Genomic DNA, 15,909 nt, shown 5'->3' with positions numbered 1-15,909 from the left:
CGGCACAAACAATGGCAGGATAAGCTTAAGGGTAGTGAAGCTACTGATGTTGTGAATGTATTCGGTAGTGTCCCTGTGAAAACAGGTGATGTAGTGTCTTTAGCACGGCACAAACAATGGCAGGATAAGCTTAAGGGTAGTGAAGCTACTGATGTTGTGAATGTATTCGGTAGTGTCCCTGTGAAAGCAGGTGATGTAGTGTCTTTAGCACGGCACAAACAATGGCAGGACAAGCTTATGGGTAGTGAAGCTACTGATGTTGTGAATGTATTCGGTAGTATCCCTGTGAAAGCAGGTGATGTAGTGTCTTTAGGACGGCGCATCTGGATTTTGGCAAGTGCATATAGTGTAATGCATGAGCGTAATCTAAAGATGCAGAAGAAAAGTTCCCAGATGGAACAAAAGATGATAGAATTAGGTGGCCTGAAAACAGTTATGGAATGTAATACCAGACTGTTGAAGGATAAATTGGAACATTATCAGAATGTGGCAGAAAAAGCTGCCATAAAAATTGCTCAAAATAAGTACAAGAAAAGAAGAGGAAAGGTAAATAAAACCAAAGTACATAAAAGTATCGCCTCAGCTTCTATAAACTGGGATCCCGATACTTGGGATGGGGATGTGTGGGATTCATCTTCATCATCTGATGAGGAGGATTACCATAAAGGGAAGATTCAGGCTAACCCAGTAAGGAGGCGCCTAGAGAGGGCAGAGAATGAGATCATCCGGGAACATGTCCGGGATGGTCAGGGAAATCTGCAATATGACGAAGATGGTAATGCCATCACAAATGAGAGAACGATTCCTCAGGTAAAAAATCGAGTAACCATTGAAGGTTACTCTCAGGGAGAAGTTGATAGCATTTTAACACAGTTTAGACAAAAACCAGGAGAAGGAGAAATTCCCTGGTTGGTCAGAGTGCACGATCTCGGAAAAGGTGGAGTGCACTTTGACGCCGGAGACGTGGCAAAATTTGTCACCATGTCTCGGGACCCAGTAATTCAGAGATCAATAAAAAATTATTTTGTTGATCATAATGAGCATGGTACTCAAAACTTAATCATGATCTTAGCCCATGCTTTTCTGGACAAATATCCATCAGAAGCAGACTTTCCTATCAATGATAAACCTTGGTATACCTTAAAAGATGGTATGGAAAGGCTGAAGGAAGAAGCAATGAGGAATGCTCTTCCTCTTTTGGGAATGGATGATGATTATCTCCAGTACCCATTGACAGCCAGCATAAGAAATAGGCTGGTTAAACATGCTCCTCCAGCATACAACTCAGTTATTTTAACCTTAACTGTAGCGCTGACTGGAGAATCAATCGGTGTAGTTCTAGGGAGGATGAGGGAGTTACAGGATATGGGACAGTGGGATAAATCGTCCCCTGGAGGCCATCTTGGTAACAGTAAGCCAAACAATCCTGATTGTAAAGAGAAATCAGTAGGGAAGGCCCCACGAGTGTCTCGCAAAGACATGTTCCAGGCTTTGCTTAAAGCCGGGATCAATAAGGAAACGATTGATGGAAAGGAGACAGGAGAATTATGGAAGTTGTACAAACAGAAAGTTCTATCCACAAAGAAAGTGACCACTACAAATGTGGAAGGGGGTTCAAAAACCCCCAAGGTAAAGAAATCAGAAGGAAAAGGGGAAAAACCCCCAAAGAAAGTGTCTTGGGAAGATTTTCAGTCAGTTTATCCATTGGAAGAACTGGCTGCAGCCGTGGCCACAAAGGTCACGGAAGGAAGGGCTAATACACAGACTGAAGTCTGTGTAAATGAAAGTTCAGAAGGAAGTGATTTACCATAGGTAGCCAGCCAAGCCCCCCTATTGATAAAAAGGGACGAACGTCCCTACGTCAATCTTAGCATACATGTTCAAAGAGTCCCAGCTTTGATTGACACGGGGGCGGAGGCTACTTTAATTCATGGAAACCCAGAAAAAATAAAAGGACCTCGAGTAAAAATTGCTGGACTAGGTGGTCAAGTGATCACCAGGGTTCAGACACAGGTAGCTTTGAAGATAGGTAATTTACCTATCAAGCAGTATACGGTGCTGGTAGTACCTATACCAGAATATATTTTGGGAATTGATATCCTAAAATGGATGACTCTTAATCTAACCGAAGGAAAATTCTCCTTTGGGGTTATGTCTTGTCATAAGGAAATGCAGATCTCACATTATATCAATGATATAATGATACAAGGACAAGATGAGCAAAGTGTGAAAGATCAATTGACAAAACTGGTTGCTCATATGTGGAGTAAAGGATGGGAAATCAGTGATGCCAAGGTTCAAGGACCGTCTCAGGTGGTAACATTTCTAGGGATTCAGTGGAACAAGGGGCACAGAGAGATCTTGCCCAATGCCAGACAGAAAATTATTAATTTTCCGGTCCCTAAATCCAAACAGGAGACTCAGTCTTATATTGGATTGTTTGATTTTTGGAGACAACATATCCCTCATTTGGGACAAATGTTGGCTCATTTGTACAAAGTAACGAGTAAAAAATATGAGTTCCAATGGGGAGAGGAACAGCAAAATGTGTTTGAGATGGTCAGGGAAGTGTGGCAAGACATTGAAGGGATTATTCAATCTACCAAGACCACTGTATTTCATGTCGATGCTCATGTCCCTACTAACTCACTTGAACGTTTGTTTAATTCAGAAGCAGATAAAGCAGCAGCCATCAGACAAATCAGTCCAACAGTTGACAAGGCAAGTTACAGCTGTTTGGGCACACCAGAAAGAGCCACGCCTTATTCAGCAGGTTTAGACCTCAGTACATTGGAAACTGTCGTGGTACCCCCAGGTAAGGTAAAACCAATTTCAACAGGATTGGGTTGCCATATACCAAAGGATCATTATGGTCAAATAGCCACTTGTTCTAGTTTAGTGTTAAAAGGAGCCATAGTGGTGGGAGGGGTAATAGATGCAGATTATCAGGGAGAAATCAAGGTACTGATGCTAAATTTGGGAAATGAACCTTTGATATTGATGAAACACCAGAAGGTGGCTCAGATGTTAATAATTCCAATAAACTTGTCTGAAATAAGAGAAGGAACTGCCCCGGCAGAATTAACAATACGGGGTATTAAAGGTTTTGGATCCTCTAATATTAAAAATGTAGGAGCAAAAATATGGATTCAAAACCTCCAAGGACCGCCCTCAGAGGCAGCGGTAATAGCGGTCGGAAAAGATCGTACTCTCCTGATAATGAGACCAGGAGTGGAGAAGTGGGAATATGTCCCACAAGAAAAATGTTATTTACGAGAATAATAGTGTATCTTTATTTGCAGAAGGTGTTGTAAATAAGCGGAATCCATGGTATCGGTTACTGGGAAGAGCTCGATAGTGATGAGATGGAGAAATTCCTGTGTTTGATGTTTGCCTCTCTGGTCGTTGGATGGACAAGTCTACATCAGGAGGAGCCTGTGGCGAATGAATTTCTGATGCACCATCACATTTTCAACACACAGATTGCTGGATCTGTACACATTCTCCGGTTACAGCCACCAGTATCCCTTATCTGGATGTCCCGGTATCGATGGAGGAAATCTTAAAGTAGAAAAGTTGTTCTGATCATCTTGCTGATAAAGACACTCGAACTGTTCGTCTATAGAATACTACAGTACCCATTTCCATAGTGGGATGGATCAATCTTCCATGGTGGCAAGGCAATTTGAATGCAACAGTCACCAATTTGCAATATCTGGCTTTCAAGGGAAGAATTTAGGTACCAAGAAATAAGACTGGACTGACTAACCTGGGATTCATCCCTATGGGAAATATAAAAATAAGTTTTGGGACAGCTATAAATACTGTAGATGCTTTTAAACCCAGCTTAGTGGAAAAGACAATTCATGATATGTTATGGCCTTATGCCAATATGTTCATAAATCGGACTAGTGAAACTTCTAGTAACATATCGGGAAATGTAATGTGTAATGATTCCTTTGAATATCGAGCAAATGCCAAAACACATGATATTCAAGGGAGCTTGTCAGATAATATTGCTTTTAGTTTTAATATACTGTACAAAAGTAGTGAAAGTGATTATATTTGTGATTCAACGTTTATCTAAACAAAGACAAAATTTGTGGCAAACAATATTTCTTGGTCATGGTATGGTATATTCCGAGTGATCTTCTTCTAGTGGAATACTGATGATGGAAAATAATCCCTGGGATCAAGGACCGATTGTGATACCAATGTGATATGACTGAAGTTTGAATGACTATTAGATAGGGATCATAATCATAAGATAGGAGTGATCCCAGATATTATTTGATCCATCAATAATTCAGTATCAAAGAAGATGTCCTTTGGATAATATTTCACTAATGCCAAGGAATACATGTCTTGAAGCAGTTTTAGATAATAAGGAAGTAACATTTACAGTTCCACTTACAGGAAACTTGTGGTTAGCTTAAAGACAGTTTTAAGGATGAAATTTACGGCTCATTGCAATATTTCACTAATACTGGTCAAACTGTGGTCAGCCAGTTGTCAACTGACAGGATGTGCTGGAAATGTGCAGGAAGCTGCCGTTACCTACAACATTTTGTGGTCAAGTTACATGAACATGACTCAGCTGTCATATGCTGGTGACCATTTAGACACAACCTACAATATTTTCCTATAAAATATACACCGAACTCGCTTAAGGTAGGGAAATACCTTCCAGGACATTGAAGTGTACGTACGCACTGTTCCTGTGATGCCATGCCAAGATGCCATGTTGATTCCTTATCTTAACTCGAGTTCCCTCCGATGTGAAAGGATTGCTACAACATAACGGTAATGTTGATGCATATTTCTGTTATTGTATAAGTTTCTATGACTATAAGATTCTAAATGCCTATGTACCATTGATTATATTCATGTGCTATTAAAATAAATAGTATCTTGCTATAAAGAATATTAGTATTCGTGCCTGATTAGGATATCAGTGAGCGCTTCGTAAGTACGGGCTTTCAGCCCCCTTTTTAGTAGAATTTAGCAAGACAGGCACTCGCTCAGCCGGAGCCTGGGGCACTGGTGGGACCCTCGGCCCAGGTAGAACCGCCGGCTTCCCCTGTCCAGGCGGCAGGGACAGAGTTTGCAGCTTTTGCTGAGAAACTCTCTGAGTCACTTTCACAATCCATGGCTCAGTCTATGGACAAATGGTCTGCTAAGGTACTAGAAGCTTTGCAGCCCAGACCGGCCCTTACACAGGCCCCGGGCACTGCGGGATCGCCCCCAGGCCCCTCTCGGTCTGCGACGAAGCGTGCTCCTGGGGTGGCCTCTAGTTATTACGTGGAGGACTCCGGCACGGACCGCAGTCCCAGACCGGCTAAGCGGGCTCGATTTGAATCTTCCCCGACTTCATCACGCTGTTCGGGGTCTCAGCTTGAGGACTCTCTAGAGGATGAGGCGGAGGTCGCACCCCAGGACTCTGACCCTGACGTTGCTCTCAATCTTGATACACCTGAAGGGGACGCCATAGTAATTGACCTTATAGCGTCTATCAACCAGGTGCTAGATCTTTCTCCCCCAGCTCTACCTATAGAGGAGTCGGCAGCACAGCAGGAGAAACACCAATTTAGGTTTCCCAAACGTACTCGGAGTTTTTTCTTCGATCACTCGAACTTCAAAGATGCTGTCCAGAAGCACAGGGCTTTCCCGGACAAGCGCTTTACTAAACGCCTTAATGACACACATTACCCCTTCCCCTCTGACGTAGTTAAGGGTTGGGCTCAATGTCCCAAGGTGGATCCTCCAGTCTCTAGACTGGCGGCTAGATCCGTAGTAGCAGTGGCTGACGGTTCAACGCTCAAGGATGCCACGGACAGGCAGATAGAGCTCCTAATGAAATCCATCTATGAAGCCATAGGCGCGTTCTTTGCCCCAGCCTTTGCAGCCGTGTGGGCACTCCAGGCTATCTCAGCTTGTCTGTCTGAGATTAATGCGGTCACCCGTACCTCTGCTCCGCAAGTAGCGTCTTTAACGTCTCAGGCGTCGGTATTTTCATCCTACGCCATGAATGCTGTCCTGGACTCGGCTAGCCGTACAGCGGTAGCATCCGCCAATTCGGTGGCAGTCCGCAGGGCCATGTGGCTACGCGAATGGAAGGCAGACTCTGCTTCCAAGAAGTTCTTGACCGGTTTGCCCTTTTCTGGCGACCGATTGTTTGGCGAACAATTGGATGAAATTATTAAGCAATCCAAGGGAAAGGACTCGTCCTTACCCCAGCCCAAACCAAAGAGACCTCCGCAACGAAAAATTCAAGCGAGGTTTCGGTCCTTTCGGCCCTCAGCCAGGTCCCAATCCTCATCGTCCAACAGGCCACAGAAGAGCCAGAGAAACTCTTCTGCATGGCGGTCTAAGTCACGTCCTCCAAAGACCGCCGGAGGCACCGTCTCCAAGGCGGCCTCCTCATGACTTTCGGCCTCCCCAAACCGCATCCTCGGTCGGTGGCAGGCTCTCCCGCTTTTGCGACGCCTGGTGGCCACATGTCCAAGACCGATGGGTGAGGGACATTCTGTCTCACGGTTACAGGATAGAGTTCAGCTCTCGTCCTCCGACTCGTTTTTTCAGAACATCTCCGCCCCCCGAGCGAACCGTTGCACTTTTTCAGGCGGTGGACACTCTGAAGACAGAAGGAGTTGTGATCCCAGTTCCCCTTCAGGAACGGGGTCGCGGCTTTTACTCGAACCTGTTCGTGGTACCAAAAAAGGACGGTTCATTCCGTCCCGTTTTGGACCTCAAATTGCTCAACAGACATGTGAGAACCAGGCGGTTTCGCATGGAATCCCTCCGCTCTGTCATCGCTTCGATGTCCCAAGGAGACTTCCTGGCATCAATCGACATCAGGGATGCCTATCTCCACGTGCCGATCGCTCCAGAGCATCAACGCTTCCTGCGTTTCGCCATTGGGGACGAACACCTTCAGTTTGTGGCACTGCCTTTCGGCCTGGCGACAGCCCCACGGGTCTTCACTAAGGTCATGGCATCCGTGGTGGCGGTCCTACATTCTCAGGGCCACTCAGTGATCCCTTACTTAGACGATCTCCTAGTCAAGGCACCCTCCCGGGTGGCATGTCAACACAGTCTGACCGTGGCTCTGGAGACGCTCCAGAGGTTCGGGTGGATCATCAATTTCCCAAAGTCAAAATTGACTCCGACCCAATCACTGACTTACCTCGGGATGGAGTTTCATACTCTCTCAGCGATAGTCAAGCTACCGCTGGACAAACAGCGTTCGCTGCAAACAGGGGTGCAATCTCTCCTTCGGGCCCAGTCACACCCCTTGAGGCGCCTCATGCACTTCCTGGGGAAGATGGTGGCAGCAATGGATGCAGTTCCCTTTGCGCAGTTTCATCTGCGTCCACTCCAATGGGACATTCTCAGCAAATGGGACAAGAGGTCGACATCCTTAGACAGGAACGTCTCTCTTTCTCTGGCAGCCAAGACCTCTCTTCAGTGGTGGCTTCTTCCCACTTCCCTGTCGAAGGGAAAAATCTTTCCTGCCCCCATCCTGGGCTGTGGTCACGACGGACGCGAGTCTGTCAGGGTGGGGAGCGGTTTTTCTCCACCACAAGGCTCAGGGAACCTGGTCTCCGACAGAGTCCTCCCTTCAGATCAATGTTCTGGAAATAAGGGCAGTGTATCTAGCCCTAAAAGCGTTCCATTGGTGGCTGGAGGGCAGGCAGATCCGCATACAGTCGGACAACGCCACGGCGGTCGCGTACATCAACCACCAGGGCGGCACTCGCAGTCGTCAAGCCTTCCAAGAAGTTCGGCGGATTCTGCTGTGGGCGGAGGCCACAGCCTCCACCATCTCCGCGGTTCACATCCCAGGCGTAGAAAACTGGGAAGCAGACTTTCTCAGTCGCCAGGGCATGGACGCAGGGGAATGGTCTCTTCACCCGGACGTGTTTCAAGAGATCTGTTGCCGCTGGGGAACGCCGGACGTCGATCTAATGGCGTCTCGGCACAACAACAAAGTCCCGGCATTCATGGCACGGTCTCAAGATCACAGAGCTCTGGCGGCGGACGCCTTAGTTCAGGATTGGTCGCAGTTTCGACTGCCTTATGTATTCCCTCCTCTGGCAATGCTGCCCAGAGTGTTGCGCAAGATCAGGTCCGACTGCCGCCGCGCCATCCTCGTCGCTCCAGACTGGCCGAGGAGGTCGTGGTACCCGGACTTGTGGCACCTCACGGTGGGTCAACCGTGGGTGCTCCCAGACCGACCAGACTTGCTGTCTCAAGGGCCATTTTTCCATCTGAATTCTGCGGCCCTCAACCTGACTGTGTGGCCATTGAGTCCTGGCTCCTAGCGTCCTCAGGGTTATCTCAAGAGGTCATTGCCACTATGAGACAGGCCAGGAAACCAACGTCAGCCAAGATCTATCACAGGGCTTGGAGGATCTTCTTAGCCTGGTGCTCTGATAAGGGGTTTACCCCCTGGCCGTTTTGCCTTACCCACGTTTCTTTCCTTCCTTCAATCTGGAATGGACAAGGGTTTGTCTCTCGGCTCTCTCAAGGGACAAGTCTCGGCGCTTTCCGTGTTCTTTCAAAAGCGTCTAGCCAGGCTTCCGCAGGTCCGCACGTTCCTGCAGGGAGCTTGCCACATAGTTCCACCTTACAAGCGTCCACTGGAACCCTGAGATCTCAACAGGGTTCTACGGGCTCTTCAGAAACCACCTTTCGAGCCGCTGAAGGATGTCTCTCTATCACGTCTTTCGCAGAAGGTGGCATTTCTAGTGGCAGTCACATCACTCCGAAGAGTGTCAGAGCTTGCAGCGCTGTCATGCAAAGCCCCCTTCCTGGTATTTCACCAGGATAAGGTGGTTCTGCGTCCGGTCCCGGACTTTCTCCCCAAAGTGGTGTCCCCTTTTCATCTCAATCAGGATATTTCCTTACCTTCATTTTGCCCTCATCCAATTCACCAATGTGAAAAGGATTTGCATTTGTTAGATCTAGTGAGAGCACTCTGGATCTACGTGTCTCGCACGACGCCACTGCGCCGTTCTGATGCGCTCTTTGTCCTTGTCGCTGGCCAGCGTAAGGGGTCGCAGGCTTCCAAGTCAACCTTGGCTCGGTGGATCAAGGAACCGATTTTTGAAGCCTACCGTTCTTCTGGGCTTCCGATTCCTTCAGGGCTGAAAGCCCATTCTACCAGAGCCGTGGGTGCGTCCTGGGCATTGCGGCACCGGGCTACGGCTCAGCAGGTGTGTCAGGCAGCTACCTGATCTAGTCTGCACACTTTCACGAAACACTATCAAGTGCATGCCTATGCTTCGGCAGATGCCAGTCTAGGTAGGCTAGTCCTTCAGGCGGCGGTTGCCCACCTGTAAGAGGAGGGCCGTTGTTGGCTCTTTTTCTCAGGGTATTCTTTTACCCACCCAGGGACTGCTTTTGGACGTCCCAATTGTCTGGGTCTCCCAATGGAGCGACAAAGAAGAAGGGAATTTTGTTTACTTACCGTAAATTCCTTTTCTTCTAGCTCCTATTGGGAGACCCAGCACCCGCCCCTGTTCCCTTCGGGCTGTTGTTCTTTTGTGTACACATGTTGTTCATGTTGAATTGTTCTTTTGGTTCATGGTTTTCAGTTCTCCGAACATCCTTCGGATTGAATTTACCTTAGACCAATTTATAAGTATCCTCCTTCCTGCTTTTGCACCAAAACTGAGGAGCCCGTGATGCACGGGGGGGTGTATAGCAGAGGGGAGGGGTTACACTTTTTAAAGTGTAATACTTTGTGTGGCCTCCGGAGGCAGAAGCTATACACCCAATTGTCTGGGTCTCCCAATAGGAGCTAGAAGAAAAGGAATTTACGGTAAGTAAACAAAATTCCCTTCTTTTTTAACCCCTTATTTAAAAGTAAACCTATACATGTTTGGTGTCTACGAACTCTCACTGACCTGAGGCATCACACCCACACATCAGTTTTACCATTATAGTGAACACAGTAAATAAAATATCTCAAAAACAATAGTGCTATCGCACTTCTTTTGCAATTTTTCTGCATTTGGAATTTTTTTGCTGTTTTCCAGTACACTATATGGTAAAACTGATGGTTTCATTTAAAAGTACAGCTCGTTCCGCAAAAAATGAGCCCTCACATGACCATATTGACTGAAAAATAAAAAAGTTACGCCTCTGAGAAAAAGAATGGCGAAACAAAAAAATGGAAAGCTAAAAATCGGCCGGTCGTGAAGGGGTTAAAGGCCCCTTTCACAGTAGGAGATTTTGGGCGAATGATGACTCGCCTCACTCCCACCATATACAGGAACTTATTCATGCATTCCTGTGTCTATTGTGAAAGCTGCTGCCAGAAGAGTGGTATCTCCCTGGGGAGGAGAAGGATTGGTTATTGGAAATCCAATGTTACAATCCTTCTCTGGACCTAATCTGTCAGGGGACAGTTAGGCAGCCCCCATTCATATTAGATATTTGCGCGTTCTTCCGAATTTAGTTGGCGCCAAAAGCATTTGGGTACGGTTTGACAGATTTTCAGAATTTTTTTTTTTCCACAAATTTAACAATAACAAACAAAAAAAAACCCCTATACATGATTGGTTATATACGATTTCATACTGACCTGTGAAATAATATGGCCAGGTTAGTTTTGCCATGTAGTGAACATGGGAAATAATAAAAAAAAAAAAATGTGAAATTGCACTTTTCTTCTTTTGTTTTTGCAATTACACTGCCCTCTTTCCCGTTTTGCCGTGCATATTATGGTAAAATTAATGGATTCTTTCAAAAGTACAACTCTTCCCGCAAAAAATAAGCCCTCATGCAGCTGACGGAAAAATAAAAAAATTTTATGGCTCTTTGAAGAAGGGAAGGAAGAAAAACAAGAAACTGAAAATCATGGGATGGGGTGGGGAAGGGGTTGATTACGGTAGATAAAAGTTGGCTAAACCTGATTATTTTCAGCGGGCTTGACTGAGCATCTAAAAGGTATAGGGATCCTTCAACAATTCTCCTCTACATATGTTGTAAAGGGAGACCTAACGACGAGCGCCTATGCCTTACTCCACTCTCCCCATTGTAAACTCATGCACACTTGTCCTTATGGCTACTAAAGAGGGAAAGAGCTGCAGCAGAACGAGCATTTGGCCGATGGGTGTCTAAAGTCTGTGGCACTTTTAACTTGAGACCACATGTGGTAAAACTCAACTGTTTGTAAATCTAATCTATATAATCTTTTTTTTTATCCTTTTGTACTTACTAGAGCTGGTTGTATCTAAATGGCAGATACCTGCGCTGTGACCGTCGCATGGAAGTTGCTTTTATGGTGTGTGCTATTAACTGTTCCATAGATGCCCACACAGACAGCCTGGAATTGCTGCAATTACAGCAGGTAAATCATTTTACAAATTGTGTGTAATAAGTCCTATTTTAAAAGGGTTATAACTAGAGTCCAACCTAGTCCTGCAAATCGATTTGCACCATCAGCCACATCTGTAATCTCCGTGGTTTGCAGCGGCTGTTGCAACGTAGCTCTGCATTGTAGTTCTCTCCTTTTGATGGAGCAACTGGATGATGGGTTATTCTATCACGGTGTTTCAGAGTGATCTGCCATAAGAATACACATGCGCTGCTTTTCCATTCTGACTGCAACAAGTACCCCCTGGAGGGCTATAACGCATCCACTAAAGAGCTATTCACTGGAGATGTGATGAGTCTAAGGGGTGCTTCGCACATAGCGAGATCACTACCGAAATCGCTGCTACGTCACGGTTTTGGTGACGTAACAGTGACCTCATTAGCGATCTCGCTGTGTGTGACACTGAGCAGCGATCTGGCCCCTGCTGTGAGATCGCTGCTCGTTACACACAGCCCTGGTTCGTTTTCTTCAAAGGCGCTCTCCCGCTGTGACGCACACATCGCTGTGTGTGACAGCGAGAGAGCGACGAAATGAAGCGAGCAGGGAGCAGGAGCCGGCATCTGGCAGCTGCGGTAAGCTGTAACCAGGGTAAACATCAGGTAACCAAGGGAAGCCCTTTCCCTGATTACCCGATATTTACCTTCGTTACCAGCCTCCGCCGCTCTCGCTGCCAGTGCCGGCTCCCTGCTCTCTGCACATGTAGCTGCAGTACACATCGGATTAATTAACCCGATGTGTACTGTAGCTAGGAGAGCAAGGAGCCAGTGCTAAGCAGTGTGCGCTGCTCCCTGCTCTCTGCACATGTAGCGACGTTATGATCACTGCTGCGTCGCTGTGTTTGACAGCTAAGCAGCGATCATAACAGCGACTTACAAGGTCGCTGTTACGTCACAGAAAATGGTGACGTAACAGCGGCGACGTTGTCGCTGTCGCTATGTGTGAACCCAGCCTAATTGCTGAGGTCCCAAGCTCCCCATTCCTGTTTTTGTTTGTTTTTTTTTTGTTTTTTTTTTTTTTATAGCACGACTGCAGTGATAACGTTAAAAATGGTGCTGAAGTTGAGCACATGTAGTGCATCTCTATTCAGTGCCTATGGGACAGACACAAACAATATTTTTGGCTGTCATAGTGTAGACATTCCTACCCCAGTGATCAGAAATTTAGGATGTGACACTCCAAAAGTACATTCTAATGTATTTTGTATATAAACGTGGTATTGCCAAAACTATAATGACCTGTAAAACAAAATTACCAACCAGGTCAATTTAGTTTTGTTTTTTTTTTTTGTTTTTTTTTTTCCAAATTCCCCATTTTTTATTTTATTTTTTTTTTTAAAGTAACTGACTGTATAGTAACATTGTATGCCATTTTAAAACTAGTGCCACATAAAAAAACAAAGCTATTTGTCGACAAACTTAGAAAAGGTACCGTATTTTTAGAATTCTAAGACGCACGTTTCCTCTCAAAAATTTGGGATGAAAATGAGGGGTGCATCTTATAACCCAAATGTAGCTTACCAGGAGGTGGTGTAGAGTGCTAGCAGGAGGCAGGGGCAATGCTGGAGGCTGCTGGCGGCTACTGTGCTGGGGAGCAGTGAGGCAGGGGCCATCCGTAGGTCGGCGGTGCGGCTTCAAATAATGGCACCCGGAGTTGACTCGAGCTCATCTGTGCATGCACCGCATCCATCTCACCAGCGGACTTAAGGAAAATTACGCCCAGAGGTGGCGCATTTGCAGATGAGAACTCAGCTTGTCATTGATCCGCTAGCTCAATCTGCGCACGCACCGACTCTAGGCGCAATTTTTTTTTTTTTTTTAAGCCCACCCCTGCACCACCTTACCGCCTGCAGCACAGCAGCCCCTTGCAGTTTCTGGATCTTACCTGCCAAAGGCCGCCTGCAGCGAGTATATAGGACACCCGCTGCACCATTGTGCAGCTCCGCCCCTGCCTCCTGTGACCCCTGCTCCTCCACCGCTGAAACCCACCCCGGTAAGACACCACTGGGTTATAAAACAGACACCACCACCCCCCTATTTTTTTTTTTTTTTTTTTTCTCTAAATTTGCTGTGCGTCTTATAATCCGAAAAATACAGTATTTCTTGGTATTAGGCCAGGGTCATATGACCATAGATTGTCTCATCTGAGAAAATCTGTTTGATTATGCTAATGACACTCAGATACAGCTCTGATCCAAGTTTGAACTGCGTGTTAACTTAGAATGATCTGATTGTCTCCAGTGAAACAATCTGAGTGCACTGCGAAAAGCCAAAGTTCTATCTTCTGCATTGTGTGAGTTCGTATGAAGTCCTATTACCTCCACACACCCATAGACTTAAATGGGTGCGTATCATCCTATTTGTGCTGCAGATTGTCAGTAGAAAAAAAAAAAAATCATTCAAAGGTGTAGTGCTGATGAAAATCCATTAGTCCAAGTGCTATTCAATAAAAAAAAAAACCTCGGATAGCGCTCGTCCGATGTATCCCTTAAGGTGATGAATGCTGCAGGATGAAGTTTGCGTATTGTTCACGGTTTTTAATATGCATTTTACATTCTAGAGCTTACTTTGGTTGCTGTATGATGGAGGACACCTAAACAAGTAAGTTCCATTGAGGAAGAATTAGCGCCTGTGTGTGAAATATTTAAAAGGATATCCTGAGCTTTTTAAAGTGAACTCCTCACGTTGAAAATGGAATCCAGTATGCTGGCAGAAAGAACTGAGCAAATTGCTGTTTTTGTAAGAAAAGATTTAATAAAGCTAGTAAGTTATTCAGTTAGATCTCTGTTCATTCTGGGCTTGGGAAACGAGTGGCTGGTCCTACTCAATAATACACGTCCTTAAGTCCATTAGAGATGCAAGCAAATGTAGACTCCATTATTATTTTTACATGGCGGGATTCAAGTGAATTGAGTATATATGGCTAGTCTGAATGTGACCGCAAAACTCATGCTTGTGGTCACATGACTGCCCAACAGCGCAGAATACTCATAGCATATGCACTGCGAGTATAAACAAATCTGCAGTTAAATAGTGACTAACTAGACTTGTACCCTAAGGCTGGACAATCCATATATATATATATATATATATATATATATATATATATATATATATATATATATATATATATAACCATGTGTTTCGTTTTATAAGACGCACCCCAAATTTACAGAGAAAAAAAAAGGCTTATACTCCGGGTTTTTGCTGGCAGCGGAAGCTGCGGTGGCTGTGTGGAGCAAGCTGATGCGACGGGTGTTGCAGATGCTCTGTCAGCAGTCCGTGCTCCAAAGAAATGGTGCCCAGAGCAACACGTGCACAGATAGAGCTCTTAGCCGAGAGCTCCATCTGCACACGCGCTGACTTCGGGCGCCACCATTTGAAGAAAGAATATCTGGTACAGCCACTGCATCTTCCGCTGCCACCGCAGCTGGCCGGCTGCCTGCCCGCACAGTGAGTTAGACGGCTGCCTGCACAGACAGCACCCCGTGCCAATTCTCCACCTTTTGGTAACCTATGTTAGGATTTTAAAACACACTCCTCATTTCTTTGTCGCTCCATTGGGAGACCCAGACAATTGGGTGTATAGCTTCTGCCTCCGGAGGCCACACAAAGTATTACACTTTAAAAAGTGTAACCCCTCCCCTCTGCCTATACACCCTCCCGTGCATCACGGGCTCCTCAGTTTTATGCTTTGTGTTGAAGGAGGCACACATTCACTCAAGCTCCCATTTTAGTCAGCAGCAGCTGCTGATTGTATCGGATGGAAGAAAAGAGGGCCCTAACAGGGCCCCCGGCATGCTCCCTTCTCACCCCACTAAGTCGGCGGTGCTGTTAAGGTTGAGGTACCCATTGCGGGTACAAAGGCTGGAGCCACATGCCGTTTTTCCTTCCCCATCCCTTAGAGGCTCTGGGAGAAGTGGGATCCTAACCGGTCACCATTCACTGGGACCGGGCTCCCTCCGCAGCCCCTGGGGGAATCTGACGGACAGGAGACTGAGTATCATCAGGGACAGGCCCTGCATCTATAAGGTACTCTGTGTCCCCTTGGGGACGGTGCATGGAGCGCCTGTGTTACAGACGCTGCAGCGGCTGCTGTTTTTTTGTGACGACCGGGACTACCGCGCCGACCGCGCCTGTTTGCCGGCCGCGTTATTAAATTTAGTCCCCGGCTTCTGCGGCCTAGTACCATAACTCCCGACCCCGGGCCTGCCAGTCAGGGGTAAGGGCGGGACGGTCGACTGGACGTCGGCAGTGAGGGCTGGAGCATACTTAAGTGTTCTCCTCCCCCCTCACTGAGCACTGTGGGGCACCAGATTCCCGCACTTTATTAGTCACGCCCGCCCACGGCTCCCTCCTCCCCTGAGAGCTCTGGCAGCCATATTTACAATCACTTCTGCCAGTGGAGGATTTCAGAACGAGCTCTACAGCTCTGGGAGGCCCAGGCAGGGAATCTGGTGGACACACAACCGCTTTGGGCGGTCGGTAAGCCACACCGGTTACCCGGTGCTGGCCCCCCTTGGGTGC

At 46.6% G+C, this 15,909-nt stretch overlaps 1 protein-coding gene across 5 annotated transcripts in view; it reads left to right on the top strand.

The window, feature by feature from the left end:
- The window catches only part of MEN1 (menin 1), an 88,430-nt gene that overhangs the window by 54,462 nt on the left and 18,059 nt on the right, over window positions 1–15,909 (top strand). For all 5 annotated transcript variants that reach the window (XM_075326178.1, XM_075326174.1, XM_075326176.1 and 2 more), the window contains 2 exons: window positions 11,231–11,359; window positions 13,943–13,983. In XM_075326178.1, coding sequence (XP_075182293.1) covers window positions 11,231–11,359; window positions 13,943–13,983 — 170 coding nt within the window. The remainder of the gene's footprint in view (window positions 1–11,230; window positions 11,360–13,942; window positions 13,984–15,909) is intronic.

The sequence above is a fragment of the Anomaloglossus baeobatrachus genome, chromosome 10 (genome assembly GCF_048569485.1).
Source record: "Anomaloglossus baeobatrachus isolate aAnoBae1 chromosome 10, aAnoBae1.hap1, whole genome shotgun sequence".
NCBI classification, from domain to species: Eukaryota; Metazoa; Chordata; class Amphibia; order Anura; family Aromobatidae; genus Anomaloglossus; species Anomaloglossus baeobatrachus.
The sequence above is the reverse complement of the archived record's forward strand: the minus strand, read 5'-3'. Positions and strand labels throughout refer to the sequence as shown.